The 13,203-nt window shown below is 37.5% G+C and overlaps 1 protein-coding gene across 14 annotated transcripts in view; it reads right to left on the bottom strand.

The window, feature by feature from the left end:
- Positions 1-4,523: 4,523 nt before the first annotated feature.
- The window catches only part of RAB27A (RAB27A, member RAS oncogene family), an 85,590-nt gene continuing 76,910 nt past the window's right edge, over positions 4,524-13,203 (bottom strand). For all 14 annotated transcript variants that reach the window (XM_066276234.1, XM_066276225.1, XM_066276229.1 and 11 more), the window contains one exon: positions 4,524-6,720. In XM_066276234.1, coding sequence (XP_066132331.1) covers positions 6,522-6,720 — 199 coding nt within the window. In that variant the 3' untranslated portion in view covers positions 4,524-6,521. The remainder of the gene's footprint in view (positions 6,721-13,203) is intronic.

The raw sequence follows: 13,203 nt of genomic DNA, 5'->3' as shown, positions 1-13,203 counted from the left end.
TCAAAAGAATCTCTCGCCCACTATCTGTATGCACTGACCAGGAGATCGGGGAAAATGGCTTCCCCACTTGTCTCTTTATCTGAGTTTGGCACGAGCGTTAGCTTGTATTGCCTGGGGTGCCACAGGAACAGTTTTTCCTCGGCTTGGATCTCCATGCCACAGCCTGGTTTGGCCATTTGTGCCGCGGCCTGGATCTATTCACCCCCTTTGCCCACCTTAGTTTCTATATTCTCAGTTCCCAGTGAAAGCAGCCCTATTTAGGTTAGTGAGGAAGGAGGAGCATTTCTTACTCCCTATTTCCTTTGGGGTTTGATTATATATTTAGCCAATTTTTTACTCGACCATACCTTCAGGTGTATTGCGAAACAGCTGGAGGCTCCAAGGATAGGTTTTTCTGTTTCTGGTTGAAGATCTTGTTGAGTTTTGGGGGAAATTTATTGGTATTGCTTCCTACTGCGCCATTACTCTTGTGTTGTTGATTTTTAATAGTACTTTACATACTAAGATTAGCCTTCTGCTGACATTTAGAAATTATTTCCTAATTTATCATATTTTAAATATTGCTTATAGTGTTTTTCCATGCAGAGATGTTTCATTTGTATATATCCAGATTTAGCCACTCTTTTATGGTTTTAGATTTGGTGTTTTGCTTGGAACTGCATTTCCCTCTTCAAAATTGTTTTTCATCATTTTTCTCCATTGTTTTTTTTTTTAGTGTGTGTGTGTGTGTGTGTGTGTGTGTGTGTGTGTTAGAGAGAGAGAGAGAGAGAGAGATAGGGATAGATAGATGGAAAGGGAGAGAGATGAAAAGCATCAAGTCTTCATTGTGGCACCTTAGTTGTTCATTGATTGCTTTTTCATATGTGCCTTGACTGGGGGGCTACAGCAGAGCTAGTGACCCCTTGTTCAAGCCAATGACCTTCAGCTTCAAGCCAGCGACTTTTGGGCTCTAGCCAGCAACCCCATATCCAAGCAGGCCGGCGACCTTGGGGTTTCATACCTGGATCCTCTGCATCCCAGTCCGACACTGTATCCACTGTGTCACCAACTGGTCAGGCAGTTTTCTCCATTATTTTTATAGTATCATTTTTCACATTTGAATTTGCAACTACTCTGGAATTTACTTAAGTGTAAATAATGACATAAGATTTCAGTTTGGGTTCCCCCACTCCAAATGCCATATGTTGAATAAAATATCACTTCCCCAATTAATTTAAAATGTTACTTTTCTATGGGTCTACCTTTGTACTTTCTGCCTTGATATATTCATTTATGTGCCTGTTACAAAGTGCTTAAATTTTTGTAATTTTTAAAAATAATTTGGTTTGCCTACAGTACTCCTCTCCTTTCCTTCATTCCTTCACTTTCTTGTTCATTGTTTTTCTGGCTATTTTTCAGAGTTTATATTTTCATTTAAACTCTAGCCAGTTTGTCTAGTTATAATCTAAAAATACACATAATTTTTTCTTTTATCTGGTCCTTACATTTTTTTCTTGTCTAATCATTTGATTAGTAATTCCAGAACAATGTTAAATAACAAAGGCACATACCAGAAATGTTAGTAATAAACATTTGCCCAACTCTTCATTGTCAACCAAGAGACTGAAAATTATTGTATCCTTGTTTACTCTTCTCTCTCTCTTATTCTCTCAACGACAGTAAAGGAGCCTCCTGGGTCTTCCCTCTTCCCAAGTTCTTTACACAGATCCCTCTCCCATGCCGTAAGGCTTTATCTGAGACATACTTCCTTCCTTCAGCGTATAAGCATACTCGCTGCTTCACTTTAGGGTAAGTAGCCAGTCTTCAACATTTTTTTTCCCTTCAAATTACAATAGAATACAAGAGATGTGGAGAAAAGCATATGTTCCACATCCAGTAAATTGAATTGAAATCTTGGAAATACCATTTCTTTTATGGATCCTGCTTCAGAATTATGATTCCTAAAACTGAAGGTACATGTCTCTTATCATTACTAAAAAGTTCTCGGCTATTTCCTTTTCAAATATTGCCTCTTCCTTTATTTTCCCTAATTTCTCCTTCTAGAATTCCTGTTAGACATAAGATGGAGCTTTTATCTCTCCTCTGTATCTCTTAGTGTCTTTCATATTAACTCTTTATCTCTCTTTGTTAAATTCTGTGTATTTTCTTCTGATCTAGCTTCTAGTTCACCAGTTCGCTCTTCAACTCTGTCAAACTTGCCATTTAACTTCTGACCATAAAGTTTTAAATATCAATGGCTATGTTATTTTTATAAATTAAGTCATTTGTTTTTATTCAAACCAGCCTTGTACCTTTAATGATGCCTTCTTTTCCCAGATGTTTCCATTCATTTTACATTTGTAATTATTTTTTAAAAATTTATTTTATTGCCTCCATCTGATATATTACTTGAAATTCTTACTGGTCAAATCCTGCTTTTTTTGGTTTACTGGCCCTCGCTCATGGTTGTAGCTGAGGGGTTGAGGAAGGAATGAGTTTGTCATTTTAAATTGAATCCTGTAAGGTCTGGGTGGAGATGTTCCCTTTGAAAAGATTTTGCTTTGCTTCTATCAAGTAATCCAGAGGTATCATCAACCACAAGTCACTTTGTTAATTCTTTTATCAATTTCTTGGCTGAGACATTCCCGGGTAGGGGTGGGAGGCAGTGTAAACTTGTAAACTTGAACCTCAAACCTTTGTAAAAACAGACTTAGGGCTATAAATTCTTAGGGGAGTCTAAGACAGACTGGGTCCAGGATTTCTGTTTTCGGGGTTAGGGGACTGTCCGTTGCAGCACACTACTGCTAACAAATCCAAGGCTTTCTCTCCTAAGGAATGTAGCCATAAAAACCAAGCACCTTGATTACTAATACTGTCAAAAAAATCACACTCAGTATCAGATTGTTGTAAATTTTCTCTGTTGCTGCTGTTGTTGCTGTTGTCTTCTGAGTTGTGGGGGAGAAAGGTAGTCTTGGGTCATTTCCCTCACTTTCTTGAGAGATCAACAGTCCATTTAAATAACATGTTCATTATATTTTATCCTGCATTATCTAAATGTTTTATAGTGAGAGAGTTATTCAGTTATATAGTCTCTATTATTTAGTCATATTACCCAAAATAGGAGACCAGAGAATACTATATAAAGATTTTTTTGTTTATAAAAATGCCAAAGAAAACATCCCTTATTGAATATTTCTAAATAGATGGTTAACTATCTTAACAACTTCAAAAGATCAGAATGTACTTCTCATATTTCCTAAGTCTCACAATAAACCAATATGGATTATATGTGAGCCTTTCTAAACAATTTTAAGCTGTATTTTTAAAATTTTCCAATTCTATCCATCTTTGAGCATTAATAGCGACTCCTATTTTGAAAACTTTCACTTGACCCTGCTGCCTCTTAATTACTTTATTTAATCAGCCAATAACCATTTGAGTATCTAATGTGTACCAAGCATTTTTCTGGGTAGTGACAAAACAATTTTGGAACTTATATTTTAGTAGATGGAGACAAACATATAATATATCAAGCGGTGATGAGTGACATGTACAAAAGCAAAGCTGGATAACAGGTCAGGAAGTAACCATCTGGTTGGGGCCATGAGGAGGAGTAACAACTATTTTGTATAAGGTGGGCAGTAAAGTCCTTTTGGACAAGGTGACATCTGAAAAGCTTTAAAGGATGAGAGAGAGAGCCAGGCAGATCTATGGAAGACTAGCTTTCCAGACAGAAAGAACAAATATTCCTGGGGCAGAAGCACCCTGGACTATTCCACAGCCAGTGTACCTGCAGAGGAGTGAGTGAGGGGAACAAGGGTAGGAAATAAGGCCGGGGAGTCCATCTCCCCCCATATTCCCTCCTCATCTAATCAATTACTATTACCATCCCAAGGTCTCTTGAATTTGTATCTCAGACTCGATCTTTGTTCAGGTCTTTACTATCCCTATCTAATTCATCTGAGATTGGTTAATACAGCATATTCTATCCAGTGGTAGTCAACCTGATCCCTACTGCCCACTAGTGGGTGTTCCAGCTTTCATGGTGGGTGGTCACAGAGCAACCAAAGTCTAAATAAAAAGATAGATTTAACTATAGTAAGTTGTTTTATAAAGATTTATTCTGCCAAACTTAACGAAAATCCAACATAAAGTACTTGGGAAGTAATTATTATTATATGCTTTAACTTGCTGTAACTCTGCTTTATAAATTTTATAAAGTAAAGTTACTTCCCTATGTTATAAATCACTATTACTGTGGAACTGGTGGGCGGTTAGAAAATTTTACTACTAACAGAGATACAAAAGTGGGCGGTAGGTATAAAAAGGTTGACTACCCCTGTTCTGCACTGTAGGTGCTTCACTAATATTAGACAATAACATATTTGGATTACTTTTTCCAGAATATGTTGTCTTGACTGGCTCCTCATCAAGGACCTAATGGGTTTTTGTCCCTGAATTTGGTTCCCTTTAGTATTATGACCTCTGGTTTGAAACAGTGTGATGAGAAATGAAGTTACATTCATGTACAAATTTGATAGACTAGATCTCTATTTTATTATAAGCTCAATTGGCACAATGTTCACAAAAGATCCACTTCACTTTTCCAGGCTTATAAGTAGAAGAATACAATGACTTACAAAAATATGGCACTTCGATAACAAATTTAATCAAAGGATTTCCAAATACAGGTTATTTATTTCAATAATTAAAGATGGTTTGTGTATATGCAATATATCATTTGTGCACATTTAATTATATATGTGTTTAAGGCCAGTGGGACCTGTGTAGCTAACCGCTTATTTGGTTCTTGAAAAGTGGAAATATACAAAATTGTCTTCTTTTTAACTACACAAATAGACTACAAAAAAATGTTCCCTGATACATAAATGTAAAAATACGATTTACTCCACTGACATCTTATGGCAATTTTAGAAGGCACTGCTTGTGATTAGGACTCAGCCATTAAATGTCAATCTTTTCCTTTCTAAAATGTACAATTCAAATGCATAAGACACAATGACTTCCTTAGGATTTAAAGGAAGTTCTCATTTTAAGGACAGAAATATATAACATCTTAGTAACCAAAGCTCAGTTTTTTAAGGGAGTTGTGGGAGGGCAGTGGCAAAAAAACAGGATAGGTACTCAGTAAAAAGCCATTTGAAAATAATCATGTAAAAGCCATTACTTTCCATAATAGTTCTATTTTTCTAATTACACTTCTGCCAAACATTTGCCACCACAAAAGAGATTTATTCTTATTCTTTACTTAAATTATAATGTATTTCTTCCTAAATAGCTATCAAGCTTTATGGAAATTTTAATGTATTTAAACCACTTCAATAAATAGGAACTTTCCCCTTTGAACTTTAAGAACTGCCACAAAGCAAATTTTTAAACCATCTTTAATTTGGTATAAAGACACTTTGGCAATATATATAGAATACATAAGCTTGGCAAAACCCAGCAAGTACAGATGTCCATGATCTCAATGAAAAATATGGGCTATAGAACACTTCCATTTTTCTTATTTTGAGCTAGAGTACAAATGTAACTGCTTAAATATAATCATCTATCTTCCACTAAATAGCAAACCGACTTTTTACATAATGAAAACTAATTCCTTGAATTCAACCCATATAAAATTAAAACAAGGTGCAAATATCAATGACACAGAGCCTGATGATGAAGATAGATGATTAGTTTGCATGCTGATTGAAAGTGAAGTTTGAGGATGCCAGACCAACATTATAAATATGAAGAAAAAGAAGCTAAATAGTTATTATTACAAATAACTTCAGCATAAACACCAGCTATGCCGAGTATAAATGCACAGATCATGGTGAACTGAATATAGTTCCCTGACCTTTCATTCAAACCTTCAGAGCAATAGGAATACACATAGCAGGGAGCCAGAAGCCCACTTCAGTTGCTCATGCTACATTAAGCCACCCCTGCCCTGCCCTCACCCCTCAATACCTCTCCCACCAACAAGAATCACAGTGAGTATATAATTGGTCAATCCAGTTTATCCAGAGTCTATAGATATTGCCATAATTTGTCCAATTCTCACTTTAAATAGAATGCTTACATAAATTAATATTTGAAGACACTGAACCAATGTTTGTGTATATTCTTATTTAGTAAGTGGTTTTGATGGCATTTTAGAAGGTCACCTACAATATAAGTAGGATATTTTAATTTGGATTAAAGACTGATAGTCATCTTTCACAATAAATGCACTCTTCTGTGGCTACAAAATACTGAGTTCTTGAATGATCCACTATAGGCTAAGGTTTTACAAGGCACTTGTGGCTATGTGCAATATTTCTCTTTAACTCTCAGGCTGAATCTTAAAGAAATATTTTTAAAGCTGCAGCAAATTGATTTTAAAAACTGGATGCTTTATTGATTGGTCTAACTGGAGTGGTGAGAAGGAGTTTGTACTCAATGCCCATTAATCTCTCTCTGTGCCAGCTATCAGCCATAGTGAAGATTACAGACACGGGCCACTTAAATGATTGTGTAGCTCACTTGACTTTTCAACAGCCACATGCCCCCTTCTGCTTTCCTTCACTTAACTGCTCTGTAGAGGTATGGCCATTAGATCGCACCACTCCTTCAGGAATCCAGGACTTGTCCACACACCGTTCCATTCGCTTCATTATCAGGTCCAAGAGCGTCTCAATTGCTTGGCTTATGTTTGTCCCATTGGCGGCACTAGTTTCAAAGTAGGGGATTCTGGAAGACAGAGACAACTCAGATAACAGCTTGTAGAAGGAAAAGACAGTGAGCTTTGCCTTTGATAATTCAATGTATAAAATAGAGTACAAACATACAAGGCAACAAAAGCACTTTAATGTCACAGGGTACACTAAAAGTTGAAAAGGCAATAAAATAAAATAATTGACACTGTATTCCTAATAGAGATGTAAAACTTCTGAAAGTTTCCATTCTCACTTTATATTAGTAGATGATTAAAGTGTGGCCCAAGTAACTTGTGCAATTTCATAATGCTAAAAGGAACAAAGTTAGTAGTGGAATCCGCAGCTGTTTGATTCCAGGGTATCCAACTTAGCACATAGGGGGAAAAATTGACATTAGAAGGAAATCAGAACCACTGGCTGTTTGCCTGTTTGCCTATTTGATGCTAATCAACTTCAGATGATATTCCTGGACCATCCACTTGAATGCATTCTGAATTCTGCATCTCAGAGCTCCTCAAGGATATCAGTCTTAAGTATGCGTGTTTTGTTATCCAAAGACCTGTGGTATATATATAATTTTTTTAAGTAACTCACAAAGTATTATTTCAAAACTATAAGGCTGCTTATCACATAATCTCTTAGTGGCCACCCTTTATACATTTGAATTAGCCTTTACAACAGGATTAATTAATATATTGAATCAGTCTTTGCAACAGAATTAATCAACTGCAAAATCCTTCCTGCTTTTTAATAAAGGCATGAAAACAGTAATATGATTGTATTTCCTCAAACTGTTTATTTCATTTCCACCACTTAGTTAGAAATCTGACTAAAATGCTCTCAGATGTAAAAACTCCAAAAGAACCTTGTTTTAGCACCTCAGGGAGTCCTAGAATTGAATTCAGTCAAGTATTTTTTACATTTATAGGGACTTTAAAATCCTCCATTACTTTTCTTAAACAATGTCTTTTGTTTCCTGTGTTCTCCTAATACTACACCAGTGACTCTGATTTCAATTTCAGTTATTCTTATATTATTTCCTGGCTAGAAGCAGCTTCCATATAAGAGCTTTTAGATTTTTTAAACCTTCTCTGTGCTTTTACAGTTGTTTTCAGAATTGTTCTGCTTTTTATGTCATGGAGAGGCAGGTTAGGGTGTCCATGTGTAGGGATGGAAGGCTGTTTTTCCCACTGCCATTCATCAGAGTGCCATCTTATCTGCACACTTCCTATCAGAGCTGCAACTTGACCTCTGCAATTCTCTCCTGTTTTAGTATAGATTCTAAAAAACGAACTAAGGAACTACAACTTCATTTGAGCATTTATCTAGCCATTTGTGAGTTTTGTAAGACATGGTTGCTCCAATGACTCTACCATGCCCACATATGCTGACTCTAAAATATCTTAATCACAGAAGGTTCTGTTGGGTGAATTCCATGCTCTCAGTGGTTTTTAAACCTCCTGCCTGTCTATCACATTGGTTACTGTCAGTCTTGTTCCCTCCCTCTTTATTAGGCACCTTATCCACAAAGTGAAGATAATACATCTTTTCTACCCCTCTCGTCTCATGCAGTACTTGATTATCAAGTACCCATGACGTTATTGAGTTAAGTCCCAAGTATACTTTGTGATGTTGCCATTGTTACAGAAATTGAATTTTGGATTGAGAATTCTCAAAACTTAAATACCCTTACATTTTCTTCATTATGTTATTTCTCAAATATACCCATAAAGAATCATTTAATATCTACAGAACATTTCTTATACTTAAGGGGAAGGCTTGATCACTCTGCTGCCATATTTTTTAAGTGAGTGGAGGGGAAGTAATGAGACAGATTCCCACATGTGCCCCAACTGGGATCCACCCAGCAACTCCATCTGGGGCCAATGCTTGAGTCAACCAAGCTATCCTCAGCATCTGAGGCCAATACTCGGACCAACCGAGCCACTGGCTGCAGGAAGGGAAGAGAGAGAGATAGGGGAGAGAGAAAGGAAGCTTCTCCTGTGTACTCTGACCAGAGATTGAACCCAGGATGTCTGCACACCAAGCCAGCACTCTATCCACTGAGCCAACTGGCCAGGGCCTCTACTGCTATTTAGAAATATACTATTTCATGAAAAGCAACTGAAAAACAAATCCCTCCTTCTGAGAATAATGAGCTGAAATTGAAAATACAAAAAAAAAAAGTGTATAATAAACATTCTTGTAAGTATTAGTAATAATAATGTACATCTAATTTTTTTAATTTCCACAAATTCAATTATAAATACCTTTCCAACTCTAGAGTCCTCAAACTTACTAAACATCGCAACTGAATCTCACTAGAGCTTTCTGCTTTCCATAGTTACTTCACTGTTGGCTCCTGAAAATTACCTCACAGTGATTTTTAAGGCATAAAAAGAGAAAACAGTTGAAATTTCTTTTAAAAACTATAAAACCTATTTGTGGAAATTACAGAGAATTTGGACAAAGGTCAAGAGCCATAACCTCTAGAGCCAGACTTCCTGGATGCAAGTCTAGTACAACTTGTTACGAACTATGAACCCCAGCAAGCTATTCATCTCCGTGCCTCTGCTGCTCCATCCATAAAACTAGATAACATCAGGCCCTTCTTATAAGAATTAAACAAGTTGACATTTAAAACAGTTAGGTTGCAATCAGATATATAGGAAATGTGTCATTTTTGACAAATGTGTCATTGATAGGCATTTCTTACTTCTAACACAGAAATGGGTTACAGTTACAAAAGTTTGGCTGTAATTTTGTTTGAAACTCAGAACACATAGAAACAACATCACTGAATCATGGAAAGTCATAGCTTTAAGGGCCATTGGTACCTGACCACGTGGTGGCGCAGTGGATAGAGCCTCGGACTGGGATGCGGAAGGACCCAGGTTCGAGACCCCGAGGTCGCCAGCTTGAGCACAGGTTCATCTGGTTTGAGCAAACGCTCACCAGTTTGGACCCAAGGTCACTGGCTCGAGCAAGGGGTTACTTGGTCTGCTGAAGGCCCGCGGTCAAGGCACATATGAGAAGGCAATCAATGAACAATTAAGGTGTCGCAAAGCACAACGAAAAACTAATGATCGATGCTTCTCATCTCTCCACTACTGTCTGTCTGTCCCAGTCTATTCCTCTCTCTGACTCACTCTCTGTCTCTGTTAAAAAAAAAAAAGAGCCATTGGTAACATTATAGACATTAAATTCCCAGTCTAATTTACTGTTGATTTAATCCACAATGTAGCTGATCTAAATTTTGATACCTGGGACCAGGGCTTCCTGCACCAGGGACCTCTCACTCAGGCCTACCTGTCCCAGCCAAAGTGTTTCATGCTCCAAAGCATTTGCCTCCCTTCACTCCTCATCAAACCCCTCATTTCCCCTCAAGTGATCATCTCTAAATGCTGACAGAAAATGAACCTTACTTTACTGATTAATGCTCAAGAATAAATGACCAATGCCTCTAGCAGAACTATGAGCTATTGTCTAATGTTTACTAACTTAAGTAAATGTTTAATTGGTAGTATGTCAGGTATATGAGTTAAGATGTATATTTTAAGTCCTTCATATTAAAAGATGTACAATATTAACAAGATGTTAGATTTATAACGCCAAATTCAAGTAACAAATTTTTATCCTTCAATTAGAGATATATTTCCCTGCCATTTGTGAATCTCCAGGTCAAGTGACCAGGAGTCAGGTTAACAACCTGAAAGTCTATAACTGATCGTTTAGTCTTCTGAGCAATTCGGGCAACGAGGGTTTTGTTACTACAGGAATAAAATATTAGAGTTTACTGCTCTCCACTCTTAGCTCTTTGAGCTACCAGACGAAAAGCAAACTATATATAGATGAGATCCACAGAGAAGACTTTACTGAATAATGAAATGATGCCCCTCGAGACAGAAGTGGGCCTTGTGCTCACATTTGAAAATTGGACTGCTCAGCTTGTCTTAAAGGCATATAAAATCTGGTGGATGGAGTAATATTTTTGTGTTCATATCATCTTGTTGTTCACTTTTTGAAGGCATTTGGGGTATTTTATCTGAACACTTCTCTGTATCTGTAAAGAGGGGGGTGTCTGTTGGTCATGGGAAGAAGGAAATAAGATAATACATGTAAAGGGCTTAGCACAAGCCTAGCACCCAACAAGCACTCAATAAAATTTCATCTAATGAAGTTTTTCCTAAAAGTGATATTCTGTTTTTCCAAAACATACTAGACAAAAGTTTAGTAATATTAATTTAAATTCAAGAGGATCCGTTCTTCTTTTTTAACCAGTGGTATTGTTCCTTCTCTCCACATGGTGGAGCTAATGCAGCAGTATCTCCAAACCTTTGAAAAAAAACCCTGTGTAGTTAATGGTGATATCAATCTGTAAATGACTACTTAAGGGCCATTTGCAACACATGCAAAACACCAAATCTAGTGTGCTTTTAAAAAATAGATTAGCCCTGGCCAATGGATTAGTGGATGGAGTGTCAGCCCAGCGTATGGACATCCTGGGTTTGATTCTGGTCAGGGCACAAAAGAGAAGTGGCTTTCTGCTTCTCTCCCTTTCCCTCTCCCCCATTTTCTCTCTCTTCCCCTCCTTCATCCAGTGGCTTGATTGGTTCGAGCATGGTCCTGGGCGCTGAGAATAGTTCCGTTGGAGCATATCAGCCTCAGGTGCTAAAAATAGCTCAGTACTCAAGCATCAGGCCCTAGAAGGGGTTGTAGGGGTGGATTGTGGCTGGAGAGCATGCAGGAGTCTGTCTCACTATCTCCCTTCCTCTCATCTATAGGTAGATAGATGATTGATAGATAGATAGATAGATAGATAGATATAGATGATAGATAATAAAATAGCTTAATCACAAATTTAAAAATAAAATAAAATGACAAACAGCTTCAAATCAATGAGGGGGGTTATTATCATTTGCATTTTTTCACTATGATACCTATATATCCAGCTCACGCCATAGATCAGGACCTACATCCAACCTGTTGCACTATAATATGCAAGGTCCCTGTCAGAATTTGTCAGGAATAAAAGGAAGTATATTTGATGATCATCTCAAATGGTTCTAGATATTTGGCTCGCATATGGATCAGAAATTATGGAGAAATGTTTCGCTCAAGTAAAAAAATGAGTCTTACTACTTTTCATAGCTCGTTGGATGCTAAGTGAACATATAGTAAGCAGTGATAATTCAACCTTTTTCTTCTCGTGGCGCACATAAACTAATTACTAAAATTCTGCAGCATACCATATTTTTTGCCAGTCTGACAATTAAATAGTTATACTTTTGATTTACAAAAGCTAATGACAATAGTAATTATACACATGTGTCTTTCTTCCACATGTTCATGCACTAATCATGCAAACTTCTTGCAGCCTATATCAAGCTACAGGTGCCTTCCCTTGGTGCAGGTCACTTGTGGGCCACTGGGAGGGATGGTTTTCAGATCGCTTGCCTGCCACCAAGAGAGGTGTTGTTCCCATTTGCTCACCCGCTGCCATGAGAAGCACTTTTTCCCTGCCTGTTTGCTCACCTGCTGTTGCAAGAATCTAATAAACTGAAATGGCCTAATGCCTTTGGGCTCCATGGTTCTGCCATGGTCTGCTCGTATCCAATCTGAACCTGCCTAAACCTCCCCCACGGGCATTACACCTGGCATAGTCAGCAGGATTCAGCTTAGACCAGTATGGAACCGGCATTACAGTTCTCGTCACAAGAAAAAAAAGTTGTAGCTGTATGTGGTGATAGATGTTAACTAAACTTATTTTGGTAATCATTTTGCAATACATACTCATATCAAATCATTATATTGTACACCTAAAACTAATACAATATTACATGCAAACTATATCTCAATTTCTAAAGTTTGCTGCCAATTTCTTTTCACAGAACAAGAAATATGTACATTCCATTATCACACTTTCATTGCATTCATAATTTTCTCTATTTCTCTCAACTCTAAGTCAAAAATAAAAGGCTCATAATGACCACCAATTATCCTCTGTAAGTGAATCAGAGTGGGGGAGGGAATTTAGGTGCAACCATCTTTACTCACAGAGTAAAATCCTTGTCTGCCCACTGTAGCTGGCGCTCCCTCAGTACCACTCCAATGGCCCCTTCCCAGTCTATATCACAGCTGATACAATTAATGGTATGAGGAAAAAATCCTTTTTCTCTTTAACATGGATTTTCCAATGAGAAGTCATTGAGCACGTTACCCTCACCCATGCACGGCACACACAGACAACTGCTTCATATTCTGGACATACATAGGTGATTCTGTCAAGGAAAATATCTGCACACGCACACCTGGAAGTAACCTGGCATCTATACTGGTGGTTCTCAAAGTGCAGACCTCAAACAGCAGCAGCAGCTGGAAATCAATTAGAAATGAAAATTTGGGGGCTTTGACCCAGACCTACTGGATCAGAAACTATAGGACCCAGCGTTCAGGGGATTCTAGTGCATACTAAAGCTTGAGATCCAATAGCAATGTTCAAAAGAGGAATGCGGGT

Source organism: Saccopteryx bilineata, chromosome 4 (genome assembly GCF_036850765.1).
Source record: "Saccopteryx bilineata isolate mSacBil1 chromosome 4, mSacBil1_pri_phased_curated, whole genome shotgun sequence".
NCBI lineage: Eukaryota > Metazoa > Chordata > Mammalia > Chiroptera > Emballonuridae > Saccopteryx > Saccopteryx bilineata.
Note: the sequence above shows the minus strand (reverse complement) of the source record. Positions and strands in the feature narration are given on the sequence as shown.